We start from the raw sequence: 17,973 nt of genomic DNA, 5'->3' as shown, positions 1-17,973 counted from the left end.
CCTGCTCCCCACGACCCTGTATGGGACAAGTGGTTCAGATGATGTGTGTATGTCCCACACAGTGGCTTAATTTTTTTTTAAACCAAAAATTGAAGTTCTGAACCTGTTTTCTAGTGTCATTTTGATTTCCATCTATCCATCCATCCATCCATCCATCCATTTTCTGTTCCATGTATCCTGCTGAGGGCCACAGAATTCTGTGGTCATATATTTTGTATTCCCTCGAACTCTAAGTCATCAGCTGGGGCTCCAATTACTTTCTGACAAATTGACTCCATCTTCCAAACTTTTTATTTATGATGTCCACCTGCACAGAGAATGAGAGAATTTTATTTAGTTGTTTGCTTGTTTGTTTTCTCTCAACAGAAGCCCCCTACTTCACAGCCGAACCACAGAAAAAGATAATGGGAGAGGTAGACAAAACCATTGACATCCAGTGTCAGGCTAAGGGTAAGTGTTTGGCCAGTGTCTGACATTACTGTAACAAATCATGGCAAATTACATGAACTGTTTGTTGACAGCGGTTTCCCTGTTAAACTGTTGGTTCCAAAATATTAGATTTTGACTTATTTTTAAATAATTATTATTTCCTCAATGGCCTTTGTATGACAGACAAAATGTATATTGACAAGTAACACCAATTTAAAATATAAATAAATACATAAATAAATAAATAAATCCCTTTATTGAAATATCGATCAAATATATTATTCAAAGCTTTAGAGATTTAGAAATTTTCTGTGCAATAAACACGCAGGGCCCTATAGGCATGTTCCTTCGACTTAATGCCACTACCTCTGAAGGCACGAAGCACAACCCATCATAAGGATGAGTGCTTGAATCATTTCCTTTGGTCTTGGGGGAGCTTATTCGGAAAATAAACAAACCGTCACCATCTGATCACTTGACCATAATCGTCCCATGTATGGCGAAGAAATGGATAGAAAAGCATCCTCTCCCCATTCTCTCTTGAGAGAGTTTTGACAAGTTTTGGTTCGTTTAGTATTTGACTTTAATAGACAGTTCAATCAAGTGTTGTGCAAGTACTTCTTTCTACTTGCGTCCGTCTCTCGGTCTGAAAACCAGTAAGAAACTTACCACTCTCGTAAAATACAAATTTTTTTCCTGTTTGAAAAATGTTATATTTTAGAAGGCTGAGAATCAAAAGACATTCATAAATATTTAAATTATGAAGTTTGTGCCATATACTCATAATGTTAGCAGAGAATGAAGAGGTTTTGTTTTGTTGTTCATTTTGTTTGCATGTCGAAGCTTTGTCGAAGTCGAAGGACATGGGTTCGAGCACCTGCTTATGCTGTAATACCTTTAGACAAAGGCATTAGCTAAATAGTACAGGTGGTCCCCGATTTACAATGGTTTGACTTACATTCTTTTCGACTTTACAATGGTGAGCTTGCGATAGACATTCAGTAGAAACCGTACTTTGACTTTTAAATTTAGATTTTTTTCCCAGGCAAGCAATATGCAGAGCAATACTCTCCTGCAATGCCGGGCAGCAGTAGCGATCCACATCTCCCAGTGTGTCTCGCAGAGGTGTGTATTAGGTGTATTAAATGCATTTTCAACTTAAAATGTTTTTGACTTACACCGGGTTTCGCTGAATGTAACCCCATCGTAAATCGGGGCCCACCAGTAGTTAATAATGGTAATATGTGTATCTTTGATTTTAAAAAGCCTGAAAAATGTCCTCAAATTAAGCATCTACATAAAGTTTTCAACAAAACCCAATAGAAGAAGACCAGCATGCTGAATTCATACACACACAGACATTTTCTGAAACTGCTTGTCCCATGTGGGGCCACAGGGAGCTGGAGCCTATCCTGGTAACACAGGGCATAAGGCTGGAGGGTGAGGGGACACAGCCAGGATGGGACGCCAGTCCGTCACGAGGCACCCCAAGTGGGACTCGGACCCCGGACCTACCAGAGAGCAGGACCTAGTCAAATCCACTGTGCCACTGCACCACCGTGCCCCCTTATGCTGAATTCAGTGATTTCTTTTGAACTGATCAGTGTTGATTATGTGTCTTGCTGTTACTACAGTCAAGTGCTCAAGGGAAACATGGGGAATGTGCTTATTGATCTACAGGAAACCATATCACTGAGCCCTTTTAAAAATACATAACATATTCCATTATTTTACGTCAGCAGTTAGAGTCCAACAGTTTTAAACAGTTCCAATAAACCTGTATGACTCATAAATAATCAGTAACTAATGTAAGATAGGGGGGCACGGTGGCGCAGTGGGTTGGACCATGTCCTGCTTTCCAGTGGGTCTGGGGTTCGAGTCCTGCTTAAGGTGCCTTCTGATGGACTGGTGTCCCGTCCTGGGTGTGTCCCCTCCCCCTCCGGCCTTACGCCCTGTGCTGCCGGGTAGGCTCCGGTTCCGCGCGACCCCGTATGGGACAAGCGGTTCAGAAAGTGTGTTTGTGTGTGTAAGATATTTTTCCCTGGAGATTATCACTGATGGCTCTGGGCTATGTATGTTAGACAGACTGAATTAACTAACAGGAGCAAATAGAGCTCAGAGATCCTCTCAGCAATTTATTGGGAAGAGGATCTCACCAATGACATCATCCATCCATCCATTTTCTTTCCTGCTTGTCCTAGTAGGGTTGCGGTGGCAACAGGGAGAGCAGAAAAGCCCAGCCACCCCTGTCCCCCGCAACTTCCTCCAGCTCAGTCTGGGGAATCCCCAACTGTTCCCAGGCCAACTGTAAGATAGAATGCCTCCAGTGGGTCTTGGCCCGACCTCGAGGCCTCTTCCCAGTTGACTGTGCCTGGTATACCTCCAAAGGGAGGCGCCCAGGGGGCATTCTTATCAGATGCCCAAAACACCTCAACTAGCTCCTCTCAATGTGGAGGAGCAGCGGCTCTACTCTGAGTTCCTTCTGGATGTCCAAACTCTTCACCCTATCACAGAAAGTGAGTCCCAACACCCTGCGGAGAAAACTCATTTCGGCGGCTTATATCCGCAATCTTATTCTTTCGGTCATCACCCAGAGTTGATGACCATAGGTGAGGGTAGGGACATAGATTGACCGGTAAATGGATAGCTTCACCTTATGGCGCAGCTCCCCCTTCACCACTACAAACCGGTACAGCGACCGCATTACTGCTGCCGCTGCTCCCAGCCTGTGGCCGATCTCACGCTCCCTTTTTCCCTCACTCGTGAACAAGACCCCAAGATACTTGAACTCCGAATGGCCCGCAGTAGTGGCCCTGGTACCCCATACTCCCGAAGCACCGCCCACAGAATTTCCCAGGGAACACAGTCATAGGCCTTCTCCAAGTCCACAAAACACATGTAGACTGGATTAGCGAACTCTCGGCTCCTTAAATGATCTGTGAGAGGGTAAAAAGCTGGTCCACTATTCCACGGCTAGGATGGAATCCGCATTGTTCCTCTTCAATCCGAGGTTTAACTACTGGCCGGAGCCTCCTTTCCAGCACCCTGGCATAGACTTTCCCAGGGAGGCTGAGAAGTGTGATACCCCGATAGTTGGCATGCACTCTCCAGTCCCCTTTCTTAAGCATAGGGACCACTACCCCACTTTGCCAATCCAAAGGCACTGTCCCCGAGGTCCATGCAACATTGCAGAGGCATGTCAGCCATGACAACCCTACAACATCCAGGGCCTTAAGCAGTTCCGGGCGAATCTTATCCACCCCCGGTGCTTTGCCTCCGTGGAGCTCACCAACTACCTTAGTGACTTCTACCAGAGAAATGGACTCTGACAGCCCAGAAGGCTCTGGCTCTGACTCCTGTGAGGGAGGCATATCTCTCGGGTTTAAGAGTTCCTTAAAGTGCTCCTTCCACCTCCCGACAGCGTCCTCATCAGAGGTACAAGTTTCTCCACTCTTACTGAGCACAGCCTGAGCGAAGCTCCTCTGACCCCTCCTGAGCTGCTGAATGGTTCTCCAGAATCTCTTTGAAGCGGACAGATAGTCATTTTCCATAGCCTCTCCAAACTCCTCCCATGCCCCGGATTTTGCTTCTGCAACCGCAGCTGCTGCTGCCTTTTTTGCCTGCCAGTACCTGTCTGCTGAGTCAGGAGTCCTCAGAGCCAACCAGGCCCTGAAGGCCTCCTTCTTCAGCTTGATGGCTTCCCTCACCACCGGTGTCCACCAGCAGGTTCTCGGGTTGCTGCCCTGGCTGGTAACAACAAGCTTTTAGCCACAGTTGTGCCTGGCTGCTTCCACAATGGAGGTTTTGAACAGGGTCCATTCAGACTCCATGTTCCTTACCTCCTCCGGGACATGGGAGAAGCTCTCCTGGAGGTTCGATTTAAAATCATTCTGGACAAGGTCCTCCGACAGTCGTTCCCAGCACACCCTCACTAAACGCCTGGGCCTACCAGGTCTGTCCATCAGTTTTCCCTGCCATCTGATCCAACTCACCACCAGATGGCGATTGGTTGATGGCTCAGCACCTCTCTTCACCCAAGTGTCCAGAACATGTGGCCTCAAGTCAGATGAAACGACTATGAAGTTGATCATTGACCTTTGGCTCAAGGAGCTCTGGTATCAAGTACACTTATGAGCCTCCTTGTGTTTGAACATGGTGTTTGTTATGGACAAAGTATGACTAGCACAGAAGTCCAATAACATTTCACCACTTGGGTTCAGATCGGGCAAGCCATTCTTCCCAATCACCCCCCGCCAGATTTCCCAGTCATTGCCAGCATGAGCATTGAAGTCCCCCAGCAGAACTATAGAGTCTGTAGGTGGGGCCCTGTCCAGAACCCCACCCACCCTCTCCAAGAAGGTTGAATACTCCGAACTGCTGTTTGGTGCATAAGCACACACAACAGTCAAAGTTTTCCTCTCTGCGACTCTAAGTCGCATTGAAGCCACTCTCTCGTCCACCGGGATAAACTCCAACTGTATGGCAGCCAGCCGGGGGCTTGTATGTATCCCCACACCTGCCCGGCACCTCTCACCCTGTGCAACTCCTGAGTAGGAGAGAGACCACCCCCTACTGAGGAGTTTGGTTCCAGAGCCAACACTGTGAGTGGAGGTGAGCCCAACTATATCTCGTTGGTATCTCTCAACCTCCCGCACCAGTTCCGGGTCCTTCCCCCGAGTGAGGTTACATTCCACATTCCAAGAGCCAGTTTCTGTTGCGAGGGACAGCGACACCACGCGTCACCCCGCCCTCTCCTGCCGCCTGGTACACATTACACCCAACCCCCATATTGGACCTTGCGGGTGGTGGGTCCACATGGCCCCCCCACGTTGCCTTTTCACGCTGAGCCTGGCCGAGTTACGTGGGCTGCCCGGCCACCAGGTTCTCACCTGGGAACACTACCCCCAGGCCTTGCTCCAGGGGTAGGTCCCAGTGACCCTCTTCCGGGCAGGGTAAACGTTCTCCTGTTTACTTTTTCCATGGAGGTTTTTGGATCGCGTTAGTCTGGATTTTCACTCCAGACCTGTTCGCCTTGGGAGACCCCACCAGGAGCATACTGCTCCCGACGACTTAGCTCTGGAAATCCCTAGATCACGCAAGCCCTTCCGCCACACCAAGGCCCCGATCCAGGAAGGGCCAATGACATGATGTCCTGCTATTTCAGCCCTTTGGGCTGGACCTCACCACTGCATATGTAGTTTAGTCAGGGACTTTTCAGTGATTTGTTCACACTTTTTCCACTGTGGGGCTTTCAGCTTGCATTAGGACCATAGATGTGTTGGGATGACAGTTGATGTTCCTGTACTGACATTAAAGAAGCATAAGAAGAAACAAGCATAAAAAGAAAAAATGTAAAAAAAAAATTAACACTACATGCAACATGAGGAAAGTGTGGGAGAAAGACTCATCCTCTTCCTGTTACTTCAGCATTGATTCTTTTTCCAGCTTTATTTATTGTTGTTGATTCCTTCTTTCGCTCTGTCTGCCCCCCAACCCCAACCCCTACCAGGCATGCCTGCACCCAAGCTAGAATGGTACAAAGACTCGGTACCTCTCAGCAAGCTGAACAACCCCCGCTACAGGATGGTGTCCAGCATGGGCCTCCAGGTCAGGAGGGTGCACCCCAACGATGCCGGGGTCTTCCAGTGCTTCGCTCGGAATGCAGCGGGGGAGATCCAAGTGCACACATACCTGGATGTCACCAGTGAGAAACATATAACACAACCTCAACTCTCTGTGCTGCTAGCTACTTTATTCATGAAAACCCACATAAATAGAGTGTTCTTTCCTGATCAGTGGACATACCATAGAGCTGAAGGAGTCATTACATACACAGATGTGTACAGTGTATTCAGAAAGTATTCAGACCCCTTAACTTTTTTCACTTTTTTTATGCGGCAGTCTTATGTTAAAATCGTTTGAAATTTTTAAAGTTAAAAAGTTTAAAGTTAAAGTTTTTTTCTCTCATCAGCCTACACTCAATGCCTCATAATGACAAACCAAAAACAGAATTTTAGAAATTTTTGCAAGGTTAAGGGGCACTGAGGTTAGATTCCTGAGGGAAAAAAAAAAAGATTTTAAATGATTTTAGCATAAGGCTACAACATAAAAAATGTGAAGAAAGTCCAGGGATCTGAATACTTTCTGAATGCACTGTATGCCGTACATAATTAAATTTTTCTATATAGTTAAATTTTTTTGTGGTCTGTGAAATTCTTAAATTTTCCTGTGACTGCTTATTCTGTACTAACCTTGCTGTTTTCCTGAATGACCGTTGTGAATTGATAGTTGGGATGAGAGTTATATTATTGTGAATCATCTGTGGGGGGGCTGGGTATGTAGGACATGTATGGAATCACTGTATAACGGGCAAAAGCGCAGTTGTGCTGATTTACAAACTTAATGTGTAAAAACTGGTATATATTATTACAAGCCGTTGCAGCTGGTTTTCATTGGATCCCGTTATGTGTGGGATGGGTTCAGGTGCTATGGATTAAAAAAAATACATAATTCATAGGTTCGTAGGTTATCATACAGTATTAGCCACGAGATCAGTCATTATTTGTCACCACTGAGTACTTGCAGGTTTGTCGGCTTTGCCACATGTAATTACTTAAATTGATTGTGAGATAGAAATTGTGTGTGAAACCAGTACTTGACACAAAACTGGCATGGGCTCATAAACAATATGATTTCACTTTACTTAGGAAATGTCGGAGTACGAGCCCGATGAGAAGAGAAGTGGTGATTTCATGAGTGGTTGTGTTTTCAGCACAGAGAATTTCATATTGACTACATTTGCTTTGAGTTCTGTTTATGGCATCACATTGATTGTACATGTTAGACCATTTATTGACTGCTGTAATTAAAACGAAGGAATGCTTGCCATTCCTATGGGTTCTCATTTTCTATCACTGCACCAGTTTGAGGCAGGGCTAACCTCAGTTAAAGATTTTGGATAACTGATTAAACAGCTGTGGTCTTCTTTGCCAGGGTGTGAATTTGTTCTAACAAGCTCAGCCACCTGTGTCACAGCTGCCAGTTGATATGTTCCTAGATTTTACTGAAGCCATCTCTTTATTACTGGTAATTCCTTCACTGGAAAAGGTGAAGCCTTAAGAAAACTGGCCCATGTTGTAAAAAATGTTTCTCTTTCAGAGGTAAGGCTGCCTTACATTTGTTCCATCAAGCTTTTTATCAAGAAAAATTACTTCAAAATTCCTTGTGAACAAAACGCCATCATCCTGAGCAGGAAAATGTCTGTTGGGTGGTGCAGCCCTGCAGGTCCCTTTTTTTGCCACCATAACACATACCCAGTTAGGCATGCTGCAAATTAGGCTCTAATGGTGTTTATTTCACTTCAAGATGCAAGCAGGCCTGTGAAGGCAAGGTCCCCAATAAGAGCTGATTTCAGGCACTTCCTCTCATTCTCCAGCAAACTCCTAGAAGATCCACTTTTCTACAAGTACTAATGTAGACATTTATTTATACATTTTTTTCCATCGCATCTGGTCTGCAGAGGAGTGCTGCTGTCCATTAGACCATCTAATTGGGTACACAGTTAGTTCACATGATTTCCTTCAATAAAGCAGAATCCAATGATTTCTCCCTCAAATATGAGAAATAAAAAAATCTAGTTTTTTTCCTGATGAAAATGGAACAATTTAGCTATGTTTACTTGTATGAGTTCTGTCTGTTATCCTTTTGAAAGCATTTGGCCATCTGAGACAGAGCACCTGTTAAAGGCAACAGGTGGAAAGGGAATTGAAGCTGCTGTCACCTCTTGGTCCTGCAGGTATGGCCCCCACATTCACTACATCTCCCGCTGACATCACTGTGACAGACGGGGCGACAGCCACCTTCACCTGCAGGGTCTCAGGAGCACCTAAACCTGCTATCACCTGGAAGAGAGGTATCCATGATCCCCCTGTTTTTGGAGTATGTGGCCACACTTATTTGCTTCTCGTACTTGTCCATCAGCAGAGTGCAGTAAATACATTACATTTATTTGTTCTTAAACCAGGGTTATCCAAACGGTACAGAAATACACCATTCTTCAAGGATCTTTCTGTGATACTGTTCAAATGCCAGCCAACATCATCATGCTTTCATTATCCTAGTTATTTTTAATAGGTGTTTTATTAAACAGAGAATGGCATGTGAGTAGATAAAATTGACCATGCTCATAGTTAGCTGTTTCTGTGTATGTATTTGATTGTAACACAGAAGTGAGAGTGTTAACCATTTTAACAGGATGCATTCATGTGCCATGTGTTTTGTTTATATTTTTCCACTCCATAACAACCTTTGCTTAATATTGGAGTGTCTGTCTCTGCTGCTGGTGTCATTACCTTCACACACACAGAACACACTTGTGCTAAGGTTTGTGCTAGGAAAGAATGTGTTATGGCATTACTCTACATTCTTATTTCTGCTGATAGGCAACAATGAAAATAATCCCTCGCCAGTGCAATGCAAATGTGGTCATTATTTTCAAGTAGTGTATTTGCTTTATTCATTAAGATACTGCAATAACAGTTTCAAGAAGGATAAAGCATTCGGAGAACTCATAATAGCTCATCCCCTAACAAGACTCCTTCTGGGACATTCGCCCTGGAAAAAACTCTGAAATGGTTATGAAATTACTCCGACCCCAAAAAGCAGGCCAGGTGACTTCACTTCATGCCATTGTCTCAAGACAGTTGTGCACTAAAAACTGATTCTCCTCTTTCACAGACTCTCAGGTCCTGGCGAGCGGATCCATACAGATCCCACGCTTCACTCTGCTGGAGTCTGGGGGATTGCAGGTGGAACCCGTGTTCTTCCAGGATACAGGCAACTACACTTGCTATGCCAGCAACTCGGAGGGGGCCATCCATAGCAGCGCCGCCCTCACTGTGTGGAGTAAGACTTTGATTCTTGGCAATCTACAGTCATCATTGCACTCCGCTGTGCCTTGCTGGTCAACTTTATTGACTAATGACACCTCTGAAACCCTCTTCAAACATTTGAGCACAAAGCTGCCTCCTGCTCTTCTACATTCCCTTTGAGCAAGAAGGTTCAAACAGGGTTTTTTCACTGCTGTCCTGAAGATGGTTCAGTTGAACAGTGACATTTTTTAAAGTACGTAGTTTGTCACTTCTTAAACTGGAAGTGTACACCTCAGGGTGTGTGCCCTGTTTATACTTACAGTAAATGATCTACTTTCAATGATTCTTTCGAGAGGCTCAGAGGTGAGACAAGAACTTTCCATCAAGCAAGCAGAGATAGGGTAATAGATTTCCTTCATGTTCGGCCATTCTGTTGTTGAGAAATACTTTTAGATTTATCAGCTGACCTCCCTGTTTTTTTTTAGGTCGTACTTCAATCTCCCAGCCTCCTGTGGACAGAAGAGTGATCAAGGGCACCACAGCTGTACTGGACTGTAGTGCTACCCACGATCCCAGAGTGTCTGTTAGGTGGGAGAATCACATGTCTGTACCAGTAGGATCAGACACCTAACCTGTGGTTTAAAGAAGAGTTAATGAGGGAACCTCCCCCCTGCAGGTATGTGTGGATTAAAGATGAAAGTGAGGTCCTTCCCACCACCAGGGGGCGCATTATCATGAGGGGGGGATCTCTGCACATCAGTCAGACATGGTCAGGGGACATTGGAGACTACACCTGCAATGTCATCTCTCAGGCTGGAAATGACTCCAAATCAGCCCGCCTAGAAGTCATGTGAGTGTTTCTCTCTTTGGCATAACACCTCAGCACCAAAACAACTGAACAACATTCTCTATGGGGAAGCTGGTTGCTTCTTAAAGGTAATCTGAAGAGGGTTCATATTGCAGACAATCTCACCAGTTCAGTTATTGATTCCACTATTTCTTTATTTAAACAATGAGCCTCTGTTGGAACTGGACTGTTTTTAAGGTGCGTTCTGTCGAAATGGAGCTGTGTTCGTATTGTGCATAAGCAGTGCTTCATGTCCAGTTCGTAAGGCTGCTGGACTCGTTCAGAGGAGAGAGCAGATATAGTAGAGCACTGTGGCCTGGTATAGCTGTGTAAAGATGAGTAAAGCCTATGCTAGAGGTTTTTCATGTATACAGTTATTAAATGATGAGGTTGTGTTGGGAGCGGGTGTGTATTTGGGTCGGGGGATGGCTAAAGCATGACATTGACTCTACACAGTATATCATTTTTTGCAGTGTGCACAAGTTAAAAATTTAACCTTTTCCACTGTCTTTAAGATTCAAGTCATATCAACCTTAGATATGATGTCCAATTATAGTTAAATAGTTGTTTACTCAGTTATTTATAATTGCGACTGAAGAGCTTTTTAATGGACCGGTTCCTGCTCTCCAGTGGGATTGAGTCCTGCCTGGGGTGCCTTGCGATGGACTGGTGTCCCGTCCTGGGTGTGTCCCCTCTCCCTCCGGCCTTACGCCCTGTGTTGCCGAGTTAGGCTCCAGCTCCCCGCAACCCCGTATGGGACAAGCGGTTCAGAAAATGTGTGTGTGTGTGTGTGTGTGTGTGTGTGTATGTGTGTGAGCTTTTTAATTAAATTCTGTGTTTCCACCATATGCCTTTTCTTTCATTACATTTACGCTGCAAATCAGAGCTCTGAAACAGCAGTTGAATATCAAAATCTCAACAGCAATAAGGAATCAGAACTTCTTCAGTCTTCTCTAGGTTGCTGATTTGTCGGTTTCATATGTCTGACATGAATGAAACTTCAGGGATGTTTTAATTGTTTTTTGTCCAGCTGAGTAAATTACCCAACGTCCCCAAAAATTCCAATCACAAAGGTGATTGTAAAGGGGTGCTGTCACCAAGGGCTGTCTGTGGTGCTCTGCTTGGGTTTCATATGCCTCCTTCCCCTTCTCAGTTTTCCTTGCAGCATTTCTTGAGCTAGAATTACCAAATCAAGCACTGTGTTCTCACAGACTCGCGCATTGCTTCCCATCAAAGAGAAGCTGAACAGCTAAAAGGTGTGGTAGTAAACATTATGATTATTTCAAAAGAAACATGAAGCACATTCTCAGGCAACCAGCAGAACTTTTCAGACTGCAGCAATCAGTTTATTTATTACACACACACACATTTTCAGAACCGCTTGTCCCAGATGGGGTCGCGGGGAACCAGAGCCAACCCGGCAACACAGGGCGGAAGGCCGGAGGGGGAGGGGACACACCCAGGACGGGACACCAGCCCATCGCAAGGCACCCCAAGCGGGACTCGAACCCCAGACCCACCGGAGAGCAGGACTGCGGTCCAACCCACTGCGCCACCGCACCCCCTTTATTTATTATTGCTTGGTATTTATTGACCAAACAATCAATAAAGAGGAAGGATGAAGACAAACACGAGTGTGCCTCCAGCTGCTTTTGAGAGTGGAGCTGAATTTTGAAGAGTCCCTCTCGCCCACTTTGAAAATGCTGGGTTCGAGAGAAGGGAAATTTCTGCCAGATCCGAGTGTCAGGACGTTTGTTCAGAGAACGGAGCTGGATCTCATGCTTTCCCTTCTGCCTCCCATCCCCAGTGAGCTACCTCACTCACCCCGGAACCTGCAGGCCACTCTCAACGCCTCTGACAGCCGCAGCGTGGACTTGAGCTGGGCACGGCCCTTCGATGGCAACAGCCCACTACTGCACTATGAGGTGGAGCTCTCCGAGAACAGTGAGTATGATGTGAAAAGCCACATCACACCATTTCATGACTCACTCAAGATGTAAGAACACAAAAGCTTCCCTCAGCACAGTCCATGCCTTTAGTTATGTCACCTCGTTTATCGATTCCTTTCCTGTGTTCTGTTTGGAGTTGGAAGTGGGCTCATATGCCGCATCCAGGACTCATATATACACCTGAAGCAGGAGAACAAGTGTGCAAGTGCATATGAACTTGAACTTGAAAATTAGGTGTGTCCCTTTGGACAGAGCAATTGGTTTTGCTATTAAAAATTCCCATCACAAAGGTGATTGGTGACTTTAAAGTAAAAGAATTACTCCTTAAACACTGCACTACTTTCTGCTCCTGTCACTCAGTCAAGTAACCATGACAGATTAACATGTTCAGACCTTCTTTATTTATTCTGATTAACATACACCAGGAAAATTCTGTCCCAGCTACAGCAGTCATCTGTCTCTTTGAACAGATTCCCTTCCGAATTGCACACAACTGCCATTCTTAATCAAAGTTTATTTGTGCATATCAAATACCACAAATGTCTTCATCTTGCTTTGAGACTTTGTTTTTCTTATTTTTGCCCATGATGGAATAGGAATGACTTAAAGCCACAAATGCAGGCAAAATTATTGAGCTAAAAACTTTTAAACTGGTATTATTCTTCTTTATACAAAATGTGGAGGTGCAGTAATGTCCTATAAGATGTGACAGACTTTCATAAGAGCTCCAATCTTAAATCCTATAGTATGAACACACTGAAACTCAGGAAGACAGGAAGTGAAGATTTTTATGCTTAAAAACTGATTTGTAAAAGAAATTGCATCTCTTGCCATTCAACAGCTCTGAATGTCTTAACCAAAAATGCTTGTCCATTTAAAAGACTGACTCCTGCAGAATGAAACACTAGCAAAAAAAAGTGGCTTAGCAAGTGAAGTTTAGCTCCGCCTCATAAATTATCATTTTATTGCCCGGCTCCCATGAGCTCTGACTGAGCAGTCACTTTGGATTTCAGCAATAAAAGCAAGTAACCTCCCACACCCTGACTCTTGCCATGGAGCTGGAGAGGATCACATTGGCATACTATGACCCCTGTCTATGTCTTGGCCCTTTATATTTCCTTATTATTTTTCTTTTACTAATGAGATTCACAGAGCCTTTGAAACCACATGACTACGCCTAGTGAAAGCCCTGCAATTCCCACATCTTTACCACAGTGGCAAGATGCAGATTAGCACTGGTCATGGTTCTTCTCTAAGGCTGATCTCCCACTGTTGTCAAATTGCTTACTTCAATGCTGAGAGGGGATGGAAAGGAGGAGCAAAAGAAACAGAAAGGATAAGCAAAGAAACAAGTTCCGCTGAGAAGTGGTTTGTGGATACAGCCATGCCCCCAGGGCACAAATATTAATAGGCTGCAAAACAAGGTTCCGTGCTGTGCCATATTAAGTGGCTTATGAGTACAACTGGGTGCCTCATCAGGGGGGTGCAAACCACATATATGCCCCAGTGTGGTTTGTCCTGCTAGGTCTTTTAAACAAGGTGTTGCCTATCCTGAGTATGCCCTCAGAATCCTCCACATTCCCGACATGCGAATGAAGGCACTGGGCTCAGTTGGCTGTGCTAACAATTCAGGGGTGCAAAAAAACATCAACACTTCATACTGAAGGATTTAGCCACTGTTACTGTCAGGCGGAGCAGAGGAAACAGGGAAGGCTGGATCCAAGTGCAGGATCGTTCATTTAGGGCCAAGAGGACTTTTTCTCGTTGTCGGGGACAGGTGGATGGTCGGTTGATCGGTGGTCAGGGTGAAAGCGAAGATCCATGGACGATGTCGGGAGGTGAGGCGAATGGTCAGGAGCCAGGGAACAAAGAACAGGATACAAGGATGAAGGGGAACAGGACATGGAATGTCATGAGTGCTGTTAGCGCAGAGGGGATGGTTGTCTCAATGAGATTCCGTGACTGAGAAGGTGCTGAGGAGTGTCTTATAAAGCTGAGTGTTCCGATTACCATCAGGAGCTTAATCGGAGCCAGGTGCTGCTGATTGTGGTGCGGGTGTGGACATGACGGTTACCAACCTTACTCGAACTTTCAGTTTAGACAAACAGCCTCACATCTGTGGTGGACACCATAGTGACACAATATTCAATTTTTTGACCGATTATTTTACATTACATTACATTTTATTTATTTATTTATTTATTTATTTTAAGGCTTATGTGGTCTCCTGCTATCAGAAAGGAAATTCCCATCTGATATTCTTTGTTCACGGAGCCGTGCTCAAGTGCGTACACTTTTGTATGAGTCACATTTTCATGAATTGGTCATTAAGTATTAACAATACCCTGGTTGTCTTTCTGTCTTGCTTTTGGGGGAATGCATTAGCAGTGAAACAAAGACTGATTAAGTCATCTAGACAGCAAATACATTCAGAGCAAGCCAAGTCGTACATCTGAAATCCATTAACGTCAAAGTTATTTGTTTGTCTACTGAAAAGCATACTTTTTTTCATTTGTGCTGAAATGTGCACTATTCTTTCTTGCTCTCTTGCCATGTATTTTCTAGGAAAGGGAGCATGCTTACTAAAGAGCACAGTAATGCAAGAGTTAAACTGGAGTGTTGCACAACACATTCACACTCTGATTCAGATCTCTCTGCATGAGCGGAACACGCATTATATTGATGTGTGCGTAGATCTTCTAGGCACCTTTGAACATATTGTGCAATCCATACAAACACATACCAGCTAGTGACTACGTGTTTTTCTAAGGGTGTTTTTGTGATTTTGCCTCTTTAGGAACTAAGCTGTTTGTTTCTCCCCTAACTTGACTCCAGACTCCCCGTGGAAGACTTACCTCCCGGAGGTTGATCCTGCGGTGACAGAAATCACAGTGAAAGGGCTGACTCCCGCGCGTACCTACCAGTTCAGGGTGTGCGCTGTCAACCAAGTGGGGAAGGGGCAGTACAGCAGCGAGACCAACAGGTACCAGCCTTGTTTTGAAGTCTGATACCTCCACACCCGATTCAGCACTTTGTGTTGCAGCAGATCCAGTTCTTTCTCAAAGATGCATATTGAAGTTGGTTCAAGTACACAAAATGCCTATTTTCCACCAGATTAGATATGGCATAGATTATAGTTATTATTGATCATCCTCCTGTTTGGTGTAAGTTGCTACCGCTCAGTGGGATTACATTAGACTGTAGTCTGCTGTAGAAATGTTGCTGTTCCACAGGGTGTGTCTATGAACAGTAACTACAGAGTTTCACTCTTTTCTGTCGAGCCTTCTGAACCATATCTTCCTTCCCGAAATTTACAAATCTGGGTGTCAAATCTTTCATTTATGCTAGAGATCTCTGTGTTGTTCTTTAAGAAAAAAGTTCATAGTAGCAGAATTGCTCTCCCCAAGGGAATCATGGCATTATCTTTCTCTTCCTCAAACGTGTTGGATCCATTTGTTCAGAAATGCCTTATTTATATTTGACAATTTTTTTTTTTGCCAAAACAACAGATAATGTGTTTGGATGGAAGGAACCTCTTCAGTGAATGTACAATAACTGCAGTGACTTTTTCTTGCACTGCACCTGATCTCTCACCTGATCGCTTTCTGGTCTTTTGGAGTCTTGTACTTTCAGCTCTATGCAAACAGTACATTTTCCCTCAGGAATGGTGTGTATGAGGTTTGCATGTTTAGAAATGGGGAAAAGCACCCCTTCAAAGTGGAAGCCTGAAGACAAAGGAGACCCAGTGGTCAACAAACACCCTCAGGGCAACCAGCATCCCCAGCGCCTTACAAAAGGGAATACAATTCCACGGGTTCACAAAGGGAAAAAACTCAAGTTTGTTCCTATGGCATTCTACCCCTCTGACAGTATTGTCCACTTCTGATATTCAGGTGACACAGGCTAATCAGACTGCAACGAGCCATGCATCAGTCAGTTGTGGCATAGAAAGGCCTCTGACATGCTTTGATGGAAACTCAAGATTTCAGAACTTTGCTTTTTTCATTTCCAGTCTGGCCACAGAAAGCAATGTATTTACAATTAATATATACAATTTATTCTCATAACCTAATTTAATCTGGGAAATCCAATATTGATGGGCTTATTAAAATTTGAACCCTTTACTACTTAACTCTTGCATGCACCCAATTAATACTTAACTTTTCTATGCATATGTATAAAACATTTAAAGTGTAATTTTTTAATATATTTTTTCAAAGCAGTTCTCATTACTGCTGTATGAGATGGACGTGTCAAGTCTGGCAGAAATAATTAAGGGCATACATGGTTGAAAATTACTCACTTCCCAGTAGAGTCTCGCTGTGTAAGAACAGTATGAAATGAGCAATTTAGCTGTCGTTTGTTTTCAGTCAATGTTGGAGAAGAGATGGGTGGTATACACACACACAGTCTGAAACCATTTGTCCCGAGCAGGGGTCACAGCAAGCCAGAGCCTAACCTGGCAACACAGGATGTAAGGCTGGAGGGGAAACACCCAGGACAGGACACCAGTCCTTCACAAGGCACCCTAAGCAGGGCTTGAACCCCAGACCTGCAAGAGAGCAAGGCCCAGCTAAACCCACTGCGCCACCTCATGAAATGGGTGCTGAATATGGTTAAATATGTGGCCTTGATAATTTCTGTGCTTTCTCACTCTTGATTCTTTTTAAGTGTGAGCACTGTATTTGCAAAATCTTTCTTTAAAGGTGAAAACAAATTCTTAAGATTGATCTTTAAGTTGGGGGTGCAGTGGCGCAGTGGGTTGGACCACAGTCCTGCTCTCCGGTGGGTCTGGGGTTCGAGTCCTGCTTGGGGTGCCTTGCGATGGACTGGCATCCCGTCCTGGGTGTGTCCCCTCCCCCTCTGGCTTTCTGCCCTGTGTTGCTGAGTAGGCTCTGGTTCCCTGTGACCCTGTATGGTACAAGTGGTTCTGAAAGTGTGTGTGTGTGTGTGTGTGTGTGTGTGTGTGTGTGTGTGTGTGTGTGTGTGTGTGTGTGATCTTTAAGTCTTAGCTTGTCCACATGTTGAAGCAGAATTCACATCCCAAGTATTTGTATGTACCCACACACTGTCTGAAACTGCTTGTCTGAAGCAGGGTCACAGTGAACTGGAGCCTAGCCTGATGGCACAGGGCTTGGGGGGGACATGCCCAGGACAGGATGTCAGTCCATCACAGGGCACCCCAAGCAGGACTTGAACCCCAGACCCACCAGAGAGTGGGCCCCACTCAAGCCTGCTGCACCACCATCCCCCCCAATTTGCATGCATAGTGCCTTGAAAAAGTATCCAAGCATCCTATTCAAAAGTTAGCACCATTTTCTGGATTTGAAGAAACACATGCAAATATTCTCCCAATCACAATTTTTACTGAGATCTAGCCCATTTCAGAGAGTTGCAAGAAAGAAGGCACTGCTGAAGAATATCCATAAAAAGTACATCTGGAGTTTGCCACAGTACATGAAAGGAGCTCAGTTAGGAAGTGGGAAAAGGTGTTGTGGTCAGATGAAACCAAGATTGATCTTTTCTGGAAAAAGGCCGCAAGGCACCCCAAGCAGGACTCGAACCCCAGACCCACCAGAGAGCAGGACCTAGCCAAGCCCACCACACCCTCCTCGCATCACAGTCAATGAAATCGTAATAATATAGGCTTCCCTCGCTTATTGAATGTAATTCATTTTTAAAAAATCTACGTGTACTATGGTTCTAGTTACTTACTTGCAATTACTATTAATTTAAATAGGAAAAATAAATACACACACACTTTCAGGACCGCTTGTCCCTCACGGGGTCACGGAGCCTACCCGGCAACACAGGGCGTAAGGCCAGAGGGGGAGGGGGACACACCCAGGACGGGACGCCAGTCCGCCACAAGGCACCC

General features: G+C 44.8%; 1 protein-coding gene across 2 annotated transcripts in view; it reads left to right on the top strand.

The window, feature by feature from the left end:
* The window catches only part of LOC108922541 (protein sidekick-1-like), a 376,626-nt gene that overhangs the window by 274,497 nt on the left and 84,156 nt on the right, over window positions 1-17,973 (top strand). For both annotated transcript variants that reach the window (XM_018732731.2, XM_029250679.1), the window contains 8 exons: window positions 367-450; window positions 5,939-6,133; window positions 8,225-8,341; window positions 9,166-9,333; window positions 9,785-9,887; window positions 9,976-10,149; window positions 11,954-12,090; window positions 14,931-15,078. In XM_018732731.2, coding sequence (XP_018588247.2) covers window positions 367-450; window positions 5,939-6,133; window positions 8,225-8,341; window positions 9,166-9,333; window positions 9,785-9,887; window positions 9,976-10,149; window positions 11,954-12,090; window positions 14,931-15,078 — 1,126 coding nt within the window. The remainder of the gene's footprint in view (window positions 1-366; window positions 451-5,938; window positions 6,134-8,224; window positions 8,342-9,165; window positions 9,334-9,784; window positions 9,888-9,975; window positions 10,150-11,953; window positions 12,091-14,930; window positions 15,079-17,973) is intronic.

This window comes from Scleropages formosus, chromosome 3 (assembly GCF_900964775.1).
Source record: "Scleropages formosus chromosome 3, fSclFor1.1, whole genome shotgun sequence".
NCBI lineage: Eukaryota > Metazoa > Chordata > Actinopteri > Osteoglossiformes > Osteoglossidae > Scleropages > Scleropages formosus.
The sequence above is the reverse complement of the archived record's forward strand: the minus strand, read 5'-3'. Positions and strand labels throughout refer to the sequence as shown.